Raw genomic sequence first — 14,048 nt, 5'->3', positions numbered from 1 at the left:
GGGTAAGGTGGATGGTTCTACAGTAAGAGAGGCTAAGGTGGATGATAGTACTGGCGGAGAGGGAAAGGTGGATGGTAGTACTGGCGGAGAGGCTAAGGTGGATTGTAGTACTGGAAGAGAGGGAAAGGTCGGAGGCACGACGGCAGGGGAGGAAAGCGCTGAGAATAACTGCAAGGAGGGCGGTGAGGAGGAGAGCGAGGAGCCGGTGCAGGAGGTGAGCTGGGACGACAAGGGGATGACCTGGGAGGTGTACGGGGCGGTGGTGGAGGTGGCCGTGTTGGGCTCGGCCATCCAGAAGCACCTGGAGAAGCAGGTGAAGAAGCAGAAGCAACCGTCGCTGCCCCCACCACCCCCGCTCGACCCGTCCGCTGTCCCGCTCCCATGCCCCTTGCCCGGCACCACCACCACCACCACCACCACCTCCACCACCACCAGCATCAACGCCGCCACCGACCCCACGCAGGTGAGCTCCGCTAAGGGCCGTGCCGGGAAGAGAGGGGAGCGTGGCATGAAGGAGGGCCGCCGCAGGAGGAACCCCTTCCGCCTGCTGCTGCGGAACATGCAACAGCCCCGCTGCTGCTCCAGAGCCCATAGTGCCGAATGAGGGGGAGAGAGAGAGAGAGAGAGAGAGAGAGAGAGAGAGAGAGAGACAAAGGGAGAGGGTGAGAGGGAGTTAGGAATGAGAAGAAGGGAGGGAGAGAGAGAGAAGGGAGAAGGAGAAAGAAAGAGAGTGAATGAGAGAAAGAGAGATAGAGGAGAGGGAAAGGGAGAGTGAGAGTGTAAGTGTGAGTGAGATAGAGATAGCAGGCTAGCACTGACATTACAGGCTTAGAGAATTGACTTGACTTGGAGAAAAGTACAGAAATTGATTTCAGAACGACACGAATGTCATCTTATCTACTTAACGGTGACCAGGAGACCGTAATTTGTACTTCGTAAAGTGCTACAGTCCCTCTGTGGGAAATGAATGAAGGACAACCTGCCTTTTGGGACAACTTAAAGCACAGAAACATTTTATACACAATCTGCTTTATTGACTGTAATGGATGAGCCTTATGGGATTGGTTTTGCTCTGGCGATTTTTCTTTTCACATTTGTTTATTAAAGATGTGATGTATGTTAATGTTATCAAACCCCCCAAAATGTCATAAAACTAGCCCCCAACATGTAACATGTAACTCAATTTTCCATTTTGGATATTTTCGTTTTTTTTAGAGAATCTTCTTTTAGTTGTCTGCTAATTTAAGCAGTGTGTACATTTCACATGGGTAGCTATGTTGTAACCAGGAATTATTTTAAACTTTGAACATTTTTGAACTTTGACACAGTGTTGCGCTCTTCCTTTGTACTGCTCAAAATTTGAAACTTTGAACATTTGTGATTGATTATTGGGTGATGATGGGACATGATGAATTATTAATTTGAAAGTCACTGTAGTTAAATGAGGATGAAAATAGGGATATGTAGTATTGCATGGGTAAAGAGCAATCAGAAGCGGTCTAAAGTCACTTCAATATGTGAATGAAGAAAATCCAGTGTTTGTCTTTTATGCTGTATATCCTTTTGACGCGCTTATGCTTTGTAACTGTATACCTTGTATTGTGAGAGTTTTACAAACATACGTAGGGAAGATGTGGTACTCATAGTGTTTAAGAGAAGTAATAATTAAGGTTGCATATTATTTCTGAGTTTAATAGTTTTGATTAGTGATTCAGTTGTAAATTGTTAATGTGTTTACTTCATTGGTTATTTAGCATTTATCTATAGAAACATCGGAATAGACGTTTTTCATATCACACCAGATTAGAAAAAATTGCAATACATTCATTTTTCTAATCCAATACAGGGTGAAATTAAAATAATATTATAGTGGTCATAAGTAAAGCCTATTGCTGTTGTAAAAATAACATTTCATTTGAATTACTTATTTTGCCAAAAGTTAAGGATCCCTGAGAATATCTTTGTGTCACATGATGTAGGAGAGGTTTATTCGGTTTTTAACCAGTTTTTAATCATAATTCTTCTTTGAAGAATTGCGTTGATTGGAGCAAAATACATTAACAAAACAGAAGGCATGATAGGAAAATGTATATGAAACAAGATTTTAAATATTGTAATGAGTAGAATAAAGTGATTCACATGTGCAACACAAATTTGGTTGGTTTGCTTTCCTAGTACCTTTTCCTTACCATTATGTATATATATATTTTTTTAAAGCCATGCATGGTACAATTAAAACTCAAAATGCCATAATTTATCATTTTTTGAATGGATACGAAAGGTGACTGTGATTAGTATTCTTAATATGTAATTGTATTATTATTATTATTATACATTCTTCATATTATTCTTAGGTAGGTTACAAGTCTATTAAATGTCTGCTACAGGTCTGTTACATGTCTATTACAGATTTAAAGGTTGATGACAGGTAGGTTACATGTCAGTTACATGTCATACATGTTACAGGGATGTTAGGGGTTACAGGTCCGTGACGCTGAAGGCAGGGTTGGTGAAGCCCATCTCGGAGCTCCCAGCCTCTCTCTCTCTGTTGGCCCGCTGGGCCAGTGCTGCTCCCAGAGGCTCAATGTTGATGGACTCCTCGTCCTCCTCCTGGATGACCTGTTATATATATGAAGTCCCCTTTAAAAAGAGTTGCTTCTAAATTACAAAATATTTAGAATAAATAAAATTTAAAAAAATTTAAATTAAAAATAAAAATATATATACATATATATATCATCCAAGTATAGACAAAGAAATGTATTTGAATTAAAATAAGTACTATTAACTATCCATAGACAATAAAGAATAATTGCTTCTTCACAGAGATATCGGTGACCCGTGTGTCATATAAGAACTCGCTGACTGAGTCCAGATAAGAACCTGAACTTTGACCTCACCATCATCGTCCGGTCCTTCTCGGAGTGCAGGCTCATGCCGTCGTCGAAGGAATTGACACTTCAAAATAAAACACAGACACACACAGAGATGGACAGAATTCCATTATTCCGGTATCAGCTCATCCATAGATGATTTGAAATACAGAGAAGCAGTGACTCTTCCTCAGGTGACCTGGATCATATATAAGGGATAATGTATAGAACGGCGGTCATTATCGGGAAATAAGCCCCGACAGGGCGAAGGGGCTTATTTTAGATAATAACCGGCGACGTTCTATACATTATCCTGCTTATTACACGGTTACTTGCCATTCGTAGTGTTGATCAGCAGAGAAATAGTCTGCCAAAGACGTTGACGTCGCTTAGCAACCGAGTACGCTGGGGTTGATAAGTTAGCAGACTACTTGTGGAGTGATACGAAAGACGTGAAAAAAAATCAATTTTCCTTAACAGAGGTCATTATGCGCTTAGCAACGGTCATTATTGAAAAATAATTCACCACTGGAAGTCGAAAGCCACAGCATTGAGAAGAGCAATAATAATAATAATAGCAGATGGTCGTATTTCCAGATGGTCGTAAAACAAGGTCTGATGACGTGTAAACAACAGGCTACTTCCTCGTTGGAATGATGATATGATGCTGACATATCATGATGTGTCATCATGATAAAATTAATTGGAACTGTTTCCAGACTGTATGTTTGTAGGTACAAAGGTTGAGGTTGTCATGTCACTGTAAGTCACTGTGCTGGAGGACAGGTGTAGCAGGAGAACAGGTGTAGCAGGAAGACGGATTAGGCAGGACAGTGAAGAATCACTAAGAGGGACCCGGTTACCTGATTCTGTCAACGTTGGAGCTGTCCTCGTCGAAGCCCAGGTCTGTGACTGTGTCTATGTTCAGGTTGAGCACCGGGTTAGCCCTGGTTAGCCAATCAGGACCGCGCGCGCACACACACACACACACACACACACACACACACACACACACACACACACACACACACACACACACACACACACACACACAAATATATCAGTTACAGCAGTAGATGTAGGCCATATTTTACATCACTACAACGTTAGGACACTCCTTGTTTACTGCCATATCCCAGGTGAGGTGAACCTAAGGAGTTTAGGACGTAAGCCCTCACCCCTCCATGGTGTACTTGTTGGTTCCCGGGACGATAGGACCCCCCCTCTGGTTGTCTGTGGCCTCCATGTTGGTATACTTCATGGCCTTCGCTGCCTTCAATTTGGTGCGGTAGCTAGAGGGGGTTACAACACAACACAAACCTTGAAGCTGTGTTTGTTCGTGTGTGTGTGTGTGTGTGTGTGTGTGTGTGTGTGTGTGTGTGTGTGTGTGTGTGTGTGTGTGTGTGTGTGTGTGTGTGTGTGTGTGTGTGTGTGTGTGTGTGTGTATAAAAAAAATGACTATCTGGTGTACCAATCAGCAACACATAATACAAATACAAAAATATTAACAATATTGTACTTTTAACATATGATGACACAAGTCCCTATATAAGACCTAAGTGCCTAATAAGTATTTTGTTGTTGGAGTAAGAATGATGAAAATGTTCCTTGACGAGATATAGACTGTTACCTTCTCCGGGTGCAGACCAGGGAGGTGGTGAGCGCAATGAGGACAATGACAAGCCCCCCAAGCAGACCCAGAAACACAAACTGCTCAGTGTTTTGGGGCTCTGCGACCACAATCACTTTGCCCTGGTAACACACACACACACACACACACACACACACACACACACACACACACACACACACACACACACACACACACACACACACACTGTGATGTCTATTTGACATCACACCTTCTAAAGGACTACTCACCAACTAACAATAAAATACAATATTAAAATCATTAAATACTTAATGAATAGAAGAACATGTGAAAGGAATAACTCACAACGTTATCGAGATTGTATTTTGCCAGTAGTTGATAATTTTCGGGATCTGAGAGCTTCTTTTCCACAGAATCTGAAGAAAGGGCAGTCCCGTTCTGGTACACAAAATATGCCTCCATGAGGGTGTCACCTAGAGCCCTGGGGAAAATAACATGTTAAATCTACATGAAAACTACGGGACATTGTGTAGTGAAGGTTTGATAACTCTGGTATGTGGCTATGACAGTGACGATGTGCCTTCTATATTGTCTGTGAGTTTGGCCCCCTCTAGTGGTTAGAATAAATTCAACGTGGGGAGCCTCACTAGTCTTTTGTTTAAAAAACACTTACAGAAACTGAACAGATGATTACCTGACATTACCCGGGTCATTTTTGACAGCAACTACGTAAACAGCAGACTTGGTTGCAGCAGAAAGTGCCCTGAAAAAAATAAACAGAACACCTGCTAATAATTGTCCCTCAAAATGGATATTAAGAACACATAAAAATACAAATACCAAGTAATGAATAGCAAAATAAAATGACTTACAGAACGATACTGTCTTTGCTTGCTTCCACTGCTGCAAATGACAATCCAAATCGTAGTTGAACTTTAAATGTTATGTCGATAATAAACATCTAGAAAACATCAAAGAGAGCATGAAAACAAGTGGAAAACCCAAACTAATGGATGCTCCATAATCTTCAATTCTATTAAGTGAACAAACCGCCAGGAATCAAACCAAGGTGCCCCTCACCTCGAGTTCAGTGCTTGTGCAGAGGCTCCCGGGGTCTGTCGCTGTCACGTTCACCCAGTACTTCCCTTTCTTTGAGCTGTCAAGATCTTGAAGAGGTCTGCCCATTCAAAAACACAAAGTCTTTACAAGATCTGACCAGTGGACCAATTAAGACGCAGATCGTTTAGAGGGAGGATACCAGCTGGAATGAGGTGTGGTTGTCATTATACTCACTGAATGATTCCCACATAAAAGTCATTCTGTCGAGTGGTGATAGCCTCAAAGATGATCTCACTATCTTCTATCATGGAGTCAGCGTCCTCGTATTTCACCTTAGCCACTTTGAACTTGATTTCCTTGTTAATCCCGCTGTCCCGGTCCTCAGCCTGTGGACGTGGTAAGGTTTATGTAGTTAATGACTGTCCTGGTCCAATGTTCTGTACGGGGTCAGGGAGATGCTGCGGGTGGGTCGGTTTGACCCCTTTAGTGAAGCCTACTCACGGTAACCTGTGTCACTGATGTACCCTTTCTCGCGGTCTCTGACACCAGCACTAAAGAAGAAAGCAAGATATCAGTTTCATCCTATTAATCACCTGCCAAGCAATATTAGGCTACACAAAGGAAGGACATGGATTTTCTCTTAAATCAATATATGTCATTATTTGGAGTAAAAGCCTCCAAATCAGACACATATTTTCATACAGATGGGTGCCGTGAACTCACCAAATACAGTGTCTGAGATAAGGAATTCTGGAGCATTGTCATTGACGTCCAAAATGTCCACCACCATTTCACCTAAAATCAGGTTGAAGAAAAAAGTGCAGTGTGTTATGTGCTTCTGTTTTTCAGGGATATGATCAAGTCTACATTAGGGTTCAATATATTTGAACACATTAAAACATGTTCTCTCCACACATTTACTATATTTCATATTACATGCCACAGTTACAATGCAATTCTCAAAATATCACGTCAATATCCAAAGTGTATACAAGTGAATAATCAAGTCAACATCTGCTGGTAAACATCAAGCAAGGAGAATCGGTCGTGCACATCTATGCATGTGTGTGTCTGTGCAATGTGTGTTTCGCCACCTGTGACAGCCACAGACCGGAGGCGTGGCGGCTCATCCTCACCTGCGCTGATGCTGTTGTTCCTTCCCTCCTCCGTGTACTCGTCCACCACCTGGGCCAACACCTTCACCTTGTCACACTGCTCGTAATCCAGCTTGGCCTCTGGGTTGACGGTGACCACTCCCTTCCCGTCCACCAGCATCCAGTCACAGGGTTCATAGGTGCCGTTGCAGTGGCACTCACATGACTCCATCTGGTAGACCAAGGAGTGGTTCCCATCCTTGTCTGTCGCCGTGAAGCTGCCCAGGGGCCCGGTGTCCATGCTGTTCTCCATCACCTTCAGGGGCCCCGCGGGCTGGAACTCTGGACTCTCGTCGTTGACGTCCAGCACCCTGATCTTCACTTTCACCTCCGCCTTGCTCCCCGACAGGTCCACCGCCTCCACCCGCAGCGTGAAGTCGTTGGGCTTCTTCTCGTAGTCCAGCTGGATGTCCGGGTCTACGGTGATGTTGCCGCGGTAACCCGCGCCGGCCGCCACCGTGCGGATGATGAAGCTGCCGAAGCTGCCGTCGAGGATGGTGAAGGAGATGCGGTTGAAGTCCAAAGCCTGGTCCAAGTCCACCGCCTCGACCGAGCCCACGAGTGCACCTGATCGAACCACGGAAACAGAGGACAGTGTGGGCGGAGGTTTGTCCCTCGTTCTCTGTGTCGATTCGCTTGAACAGCCTCACACCCTCATGCTCACCTTTGGCCCCTTCCTTGACGGAAAAGTCATACGAAGCCTTTGAGAATATGGGTTTGTTGTCGTTGACGTCCTGCAATACACGGAGCGAGAACACAAAGCGTGATTATGAAGGGTCGGGACGGGTCAGAGCCGGGTGAGCGGTGAGATCTCTGTCAACGGTGTGTGCTCTGTGCTCACCTCTACATTGATGGTCACAGTGACCGTGGTCTTCAGAGCAGGATCACCCTGGTCAGTAGCAGTTATATTCAGCTCAATCTTGCCCTTGTCCTTGGACTCTAAGGCCTCTCTGTCCAGCTCGACTCTGTTGGTCAGCTCACCCGTGACGGGGTCGATGGTGAAGTTACCGCTGTAGTCGCTGGGCACGATGGCAAACACAATCTTTGAGTTTAGCGTCTCTGGCTCATCTGCGTCTGTAGCCTGTGGATAAAGGGATTGAATACATGGTCATTCAAAACAGAGCTATGAGACAAAACACTAAAAGTGATTAAGAACACATTAATTCAAAACAGAGCTACGAGACAAAACAGCAAAATTACCACATGCATTGGGATTTTGAATATGCATATTCGTATTTCATATGAACCTCTATTTGAAGTTTGAACGGCTTGCCCTCTTCCACAAACACATTGAAGGAGGTGGGGTTGATTTTGGGCGGTTGGTCATTGATGTCCGTCAGAGTGATCTCCAGCGCTGTGGTGCCGATGTTGTTGTTGGTGTCCCTGACTTGCAGTGTGGCTGAGTACAGCGAACTGACCTCGCGGTCAATCAGTGTGCTGTTGGTCACATAGACACTCCCCGTGTTTTCTGTTACGTTGAAATATTTAAGGCTGAAAAGTAAAGATATTAGTCAGAGGTGCAATTGAATGTCCCGTGTTCATAGTCGACACATATATAAGCGAAGCGACTTGGTTAAACAAGAAGGCTTCCTTTCATAGAATAGAATAGAATAGATTTTATTTGTCATGTCACCATGAAAATTGTCTTTGGTCTCACTGAATAAAAACACATAGGATACATAACAAGCACATTCACTCCATTGAGTAGGCATGGCCACCAGATTGACACATCACATGGATACCCCCTGACACATCACATAAAGTATACCCCCTCCTCTAGCCCACACACACACACACACACACACACACACACACGAGTATAACACAAGTATACACATCAGGTACAAGGCAACCAGCAACGGTTCCAGCCCGTTCAAGACACTCTAGTCTACACCTCCCTTTCATCTAGCTTTCCTTGGTTTGTTGACCATGGAGAAGAAAATAGAAACATAATAAGACAGAGACTCATGTTGAATCCGATATGATAGGTGAGAGGTTATAAAATTGACATTTACGATCCTGAAACCTAAAGGGATTTAGAAATGGCTTGCTCACATGCTCTGTGGAAGCAGTCGGTAGGTGAGTTTGTCCTTGTCCACTTGGTCTAGATCCGTTGCCTGAAGAAGATAAAAAGCCCAAATACTATTTAACTGATTGAAATGCCTTCATATTATTGGCTAACATATTATGGCCAATCAAAAAATACTTAAGCTGCTCAACCAGCCTACTCTTTCTTGGTATATGTATCTATTTCCCATATTTATATTGTTATTATGATTATTGTTTAACGTTCACAATAGCTTTGATAGAACTTGAATCCAGCCATGATGTAGGCTGTAACCGACCCTAGAGGCTGCGTACGGGACATACCGTGATCGTTTCCACTACTTTGTCCACGGCACTGTGCTCCGGCAGAGTGATCTTGTACATGTCATGTGGGAAGGTGGGGCTTTCGTCGTTCAAATCCAAGATCTTAATGGTAACGGTGGCGGTGGAAGACTTGCTGGTGTCATCCACATCTGTGGCGATCACCTGGACCATGGTAAACAGCAGACAACAGACAAACCCAGTACAACAGAACAAAGTCAAGGATGAACCGCACAGAATATCTTCAGAACATTTGTAAGTTGATTTGATACAGTACAGTTTGATTACGTACAAATGGATTCTATTCTGGATGACTACGTTATGATGATTGGGTGTAATTGTAAAACTTTGTTTTTCCATGACTGCCACATGATTAGGACAAGCTGATAACAGACAAAAACAACTAACAACTGGGGTCCAAAGGGTGGCGAGTATTCTCCTCTCGCCCTTGAGTGTGATATATATTCCTGTATATCCTCCATGTTGACACAATAACCCACTCTTAGTCATTTCCCCCTCTCCTCTTGTTTATCTAAGTGAACCCTGACTCACACAGGGTTATCAGTTTTATCGCCTGGGTAGACATGCCTTTAGGCCTACAGCCGCATCTCACCTGAACAACCATTTCTTCTTTATTCTCAAAGTCTAATTTTTGGGGGTCTTTGACCACAAGCTGGACGGTGCTTGGTGAAGTGGTGAACGTAGGAGTCACGGTAAACGCGTCCATATCCGCTCCTTTCACTTCCAGCTTAATTTGTCCGTTCTGAAAATGACGGAATTATGAATGAATTGTTTTTCCATTAATCATGAAAAGTGCTCGGCAGTTGTAAGAGTTGTAAGTTGGTGGTTGTCGTGATTTTTAAACCGGACCTTATCAAGGTCTTGGACTGTCATGTTGATTTGAAGAATTCCTTCTGAGTTTTCTTGGATTTCTCCCCTAAATTGACTCTCTTCCACGCATTCGCTCACACAGCTATAAAACTTGGGCGTGTTATCGTTAATGTCAATGATGGATATCTGCACATCAGCAGTGGCAAAGGCATTCTCCCCATGTATGTTTAGATTCTTCTCAGTTGCCTGTAATACAATAGAACATAATATGATTAGAATATAGAATAGTGTGAATATAACCTAGAATATGTCTACAAATCAAAGCATTGACCTAAACCTCCGGTTGTTTTTGAGATCAATAGACTATGAACATGAACTAATCCACTCACTCAGACACACACATGCACACATGCACACTCACGCATATGCCCGCTCCCACGCACATACCTAGACACATAATCTTAAACATATTGAAATAATCATCCGTACGGGCCATTGGTGCTGTGACCTTAAATGTCTAAAATGTCTTAATAGTATTGGATCATCGACATGAAAGATAATTTGCGAAAGGAAAAGGTTTAAAATCATCCTACCTTGACCGTCAGCGTAATACTATCACCGATGGTTTCCCGGTCTATTTCGGAACTGACAGATATTTCACCCGTAGTTTTTGAGATGACAAAGGGCACCGGTCCGTCTGAGCCAGTTGACACAAAGAGGAGATGGTGTTCCATCACGTGCATCCATTCCCTTCTTAAAGTTACCGTAGTTACAAGTCAACAGTTGTCCTCGTGGACACTCACCTTCTATGCTGTAGAGAATTTCGTCGTTGACCCCTGTGTCTGGGTCTATGGCTTCCACTTTAAGCACTGTTGTTCCCTGGTGAGAGGAAATCACACAACCTCGACATCATGCCTTGAAATTAACACTACGTAAACACTGGGATTGCGCCGGGAATAACTGCAATTAAACGTGCTGGATGCAAAACCATCATCCTTACGTGTGTGAAAACATCCAATGACTCAATCGCGTGATCATCAGCTTTCCAGAGGATCTACATTACGTGTGTATGCTGCTTTTTCACTTTGTTTGTCTGTACTTGTTTTCTGGATTCTGGTGACACTCAGTAGGCCGTGATTCTCCACAGACTGTACCTTGTCCACTTAGTGTGGGGTCAGAACATCACTTACTACTGCGGATCCTTCTTGCACTGATCCTCTGTACGTAAGCGATAGGAATCTGGGATTGAGGTCCGGAATGTCCACCACTGTGATGAAGCCATAGGTGTGACTTGATTTGGGGTCAGTCTCTGCGCAACTGCCACCTCCGCCATCCTGGTATGGGATCAAAGTAGGCCGCCGTTAGAAGGGAGGATGTGGTAGGCTATGTATGCCTACTACACATTGAACCTGAGGGCTCCAATTATACTGGAAAACCCATTACAAAATATCACTCCACATGCAAAATACTTACAGACGCAATTATCTTTAGTCGGTAGAAGGTGCTCAAAGAAGTGAAGTTTAGCGGACGGCTTAGTATGACATCACCGCCACGGTCATTGATGGTAAAGAGGAGTTTTCCCTCACTTGGAGATACCTGGAAAAGACATTTGAAAAATGGGATTTAAAACACAGTCAAGGTAAATTACTATTCCCATTATGGATTAAAAAAAAAAGATATTGCCCAACTAACTTCATCAATGCTGTATTTCACAGCGCCGGCCGGACCAGTGTCCAGATCAGTTGCTGTTACTTTGAATAAGACTGTGTTCACAGTTGTATTCTAGATATTTAAAGGAAGAATTAATAAAGAGCACAATGAGACACAATAGTTGATCAAGGGTAGAAGAAATTAGAAACATGCTGTGTTTTGCAGTCATGGTTATGACATTGTTGTAGGGTTTTAGAATTATTGTGCAAAACATGGGGGCCATTGCTTCTTAACACTCGCTTGGTCACATTCAGTCAGAAAAACAAGACAAAATCATATCACTCTTGAGTTGAATCCATCTTTACTTTTTGAAATAATGGGATTGGGCTGTTAATTAACCTGCCATCTCTTTATTCATTTTGTGGTGAACGAAAAATAAAGAAATTGACACATTTACATTTTTTTCCAGGGGTATTTGAAACTAATCAGCAGCAAGAACACGTCCCACTCACCTCTTTGATATCCACATTGTAAGAGGAGTCCACAAACATGGGGCTGTTGTCATTGGCATCTAATAGTATTATTGTTAGTTCTTTAGTAGCCTGAAAACACGGATTGGAATGGATGCCTTTACGAATACAATACAATAATAGTAATTTGAAACACAAATTATTAATTTTACAGAAACTTTACCACATTTATGCCATCAGAAACATCGATATTGATCGTTAATGCGTCGTTAGCCTTGACGTAAGGAGAAACAACAAAAAAAGAATACATTATTATTATTTTTTAAATGAATAATTGAATAGTAAACAGTTTTATAGTGTTAATGAAAAACAATATAAACAATGTTTAAAGTTGTTTAAACATAAAGATGGTTCAAAAATGAAAAGAAAAAATATAAGGAAACTCCTCTCCTCTAATAATAATAAAATTCCTACCTCTCGATCAAGTCGGGACTTTATTGTGACTTCTCCAGTATCTTTGTTCACATTAAAGAACATGGCATTTGGTCCACTGATTGAGTACTCCAGTACATCATTTTCTTTATCCGTTGCCAATATATTGAAGGCATGATGGTCTTTGAAAGTAAGAAGAACAGGACACCTCATTGTTAGACTGGTTGCTTTTTACAAATCTGCAATTAGTATTGAATATTGTATACAAACCTTTAGGAATGTCTTCACACAAGCTCTGAAGGGTATTCAGAATTTCAGGAGTCATATTCGCTGCAGAGCAATTTCAAAGAAAATACCAGTTTGTTAGAATGCACAGGTATGGTCCCATCAGCTAATTGTTTAAAAATGATGAAGCTCAACTCACCATTTGTTAATGTGATCAATGCAGTGACAGACAGAAGCAGTAAGCTGCTTGCTGTGATGGTAGGCCTCCCCATGCTTAACCCTGAGACAAACACATTATAGTGGGGGGAAAGGTTTCTTTACAGGTCCTTATTTAGGCCTATACTTGGTTCATTTCTTGCTTTAGACATTGATCAAATAAAACAATTAGTTATTTCCTGTTGTGAACTACTGGCAATTGCTACATGTCAAATAAATAAATTCTATGCAGCAATGTACTAACCTTTCATATCATTTCATGAGAAATATTGTTGCTGTAATTCATTTTATTAGTGCATACAAAAGTTGACTTTTGGTAAGTCATAAACGTAATCTTAAACTGAACGGAATGTTAGCCACAATAGCATAAAACCATAAAATGTAGTCATGAACAAAAATACGGAAGTCTTGGCACTGGCACTGGCTATTGGCTAAATAACATAAAACAATAATATTCTAAACATACAAACATATAGCCCAGGTTCATACATAAGACAATTCTGAATGTTAACACAACTTCCACCTCATTTGTCTGCATTCAAGTATGCACAATAAGAGAAACCACTGACTAGCTAGTCCAAGCAACTGATTGACTCTCTTAATTTACATAGCAAAGCAAACATTTTGCCAGTGGCTGTTATAAATTTTATCTGGCAAGATACTTCTTATTCTATCTGAGGATAATGGTAGGAGAAGAGAGAGACCTACCAGATGCTGTTCTCAAGCTGCTCCTCAAACACTGAACTAGAGTGGACCTTTGCCTGTTGCTTTGGCACCCTGATAACCGTCTCCCAGCTGTAAATATGAATGATTAACATTTACAAGAAAGACCCAGCCCATAACAGGGCCCTATACATGCCACCTGTGTGCGTGTGTGTGCGTGTGTGAATGTGTTCTGTGTGCCCACGCTCATGTGTGTGTGTGTGTGTGTGTGTGTGTGTGTGTGTGTGTGTGTGTGTGTGTGTGTGTGTTCCACCGAAACCGATCTCTGATGATGGCACAAAATCTTCCTCTTGCTCTCTCCTCAAAGCCAAACGGATGACCTGATATCATGAACAGTCCAAAGGAAAAACACAGCAAGAAAACAAAATCACAGTGTTTTTTTTCTTTCACCGTTGTGCACATTTTTACTCTATTTCTGCATCTTTCTTTCCTGTGT

The 14,048-nt window shown here is 42.3% G+C and overlaps 1 protein-coding gene across 1 annotated transcript; it reads right to left on the bottom strand.

Moving 5' to 3' along the window:
- Positions 1-2,478: 2,478 nt before the first annotated feature.
- On the bottom strand, positions 2,479-12,945 carry cdhr2 (cadherin related family member 2; the record flags this gene model as incomplete). Its single annotated transcript, XM_084469100.1, has 30 exons — positions 2,479-2,619; positions 2,901-2,958; positions 3,737-3,820; positions 4,052-4,165; positions 4,504-4,625; positions 4,831-4,966; positions 5,180-5,248; positions 5,358-5,446; positions 5,566-5,662; positions 5,779-5,930; positions 6,046-6,095; positions 6,268-6,339; positions 6,681-7,265; positions 7,363-7,432; positions 7,540-7,779; positions 7,946-8,189; positions 8,754-8,815; positions 9,069-9,230; positions 9,679-9,828; positions 9,936-10,142; positions 10,490-10,593; positions 10,700-10,775; positions 11,087-11,230; positions 11,370-11,492; positions 11,589-11,678; positions 12,059-12,148; positions 12,240-12,290; positions 12,491-12,630; positions 12,719-12,778; positions 12,873-12,945. 30 exons carry the CDS (start codon positions 12,943-12,945, stop codon positions 2,479-2,481), a joined length of 3,855 nt encoding a protein of 1,284 aa, XP_084325226.1.
- Between the last annotated feature and the right edge of the window lie 1,103 nt (positions 12,946-14,048).

Source organism: Micromesistius poutassou, assembly GCF_964030765.1.
Source record: "Micromesistius poutassou genome assembly, chromosome: 6".
Taxonomy (NCBI): Eukaryota; Metazoa; Chordata; class Actinopteri; order Gadiformes; family Gadidae; genus Micromesistius; species Micromesistius poutassou.
Note: the sequence above shows the minus strand (reverse complement) of the source record. Positions and strands in the feature narration are given on the sequence as shown.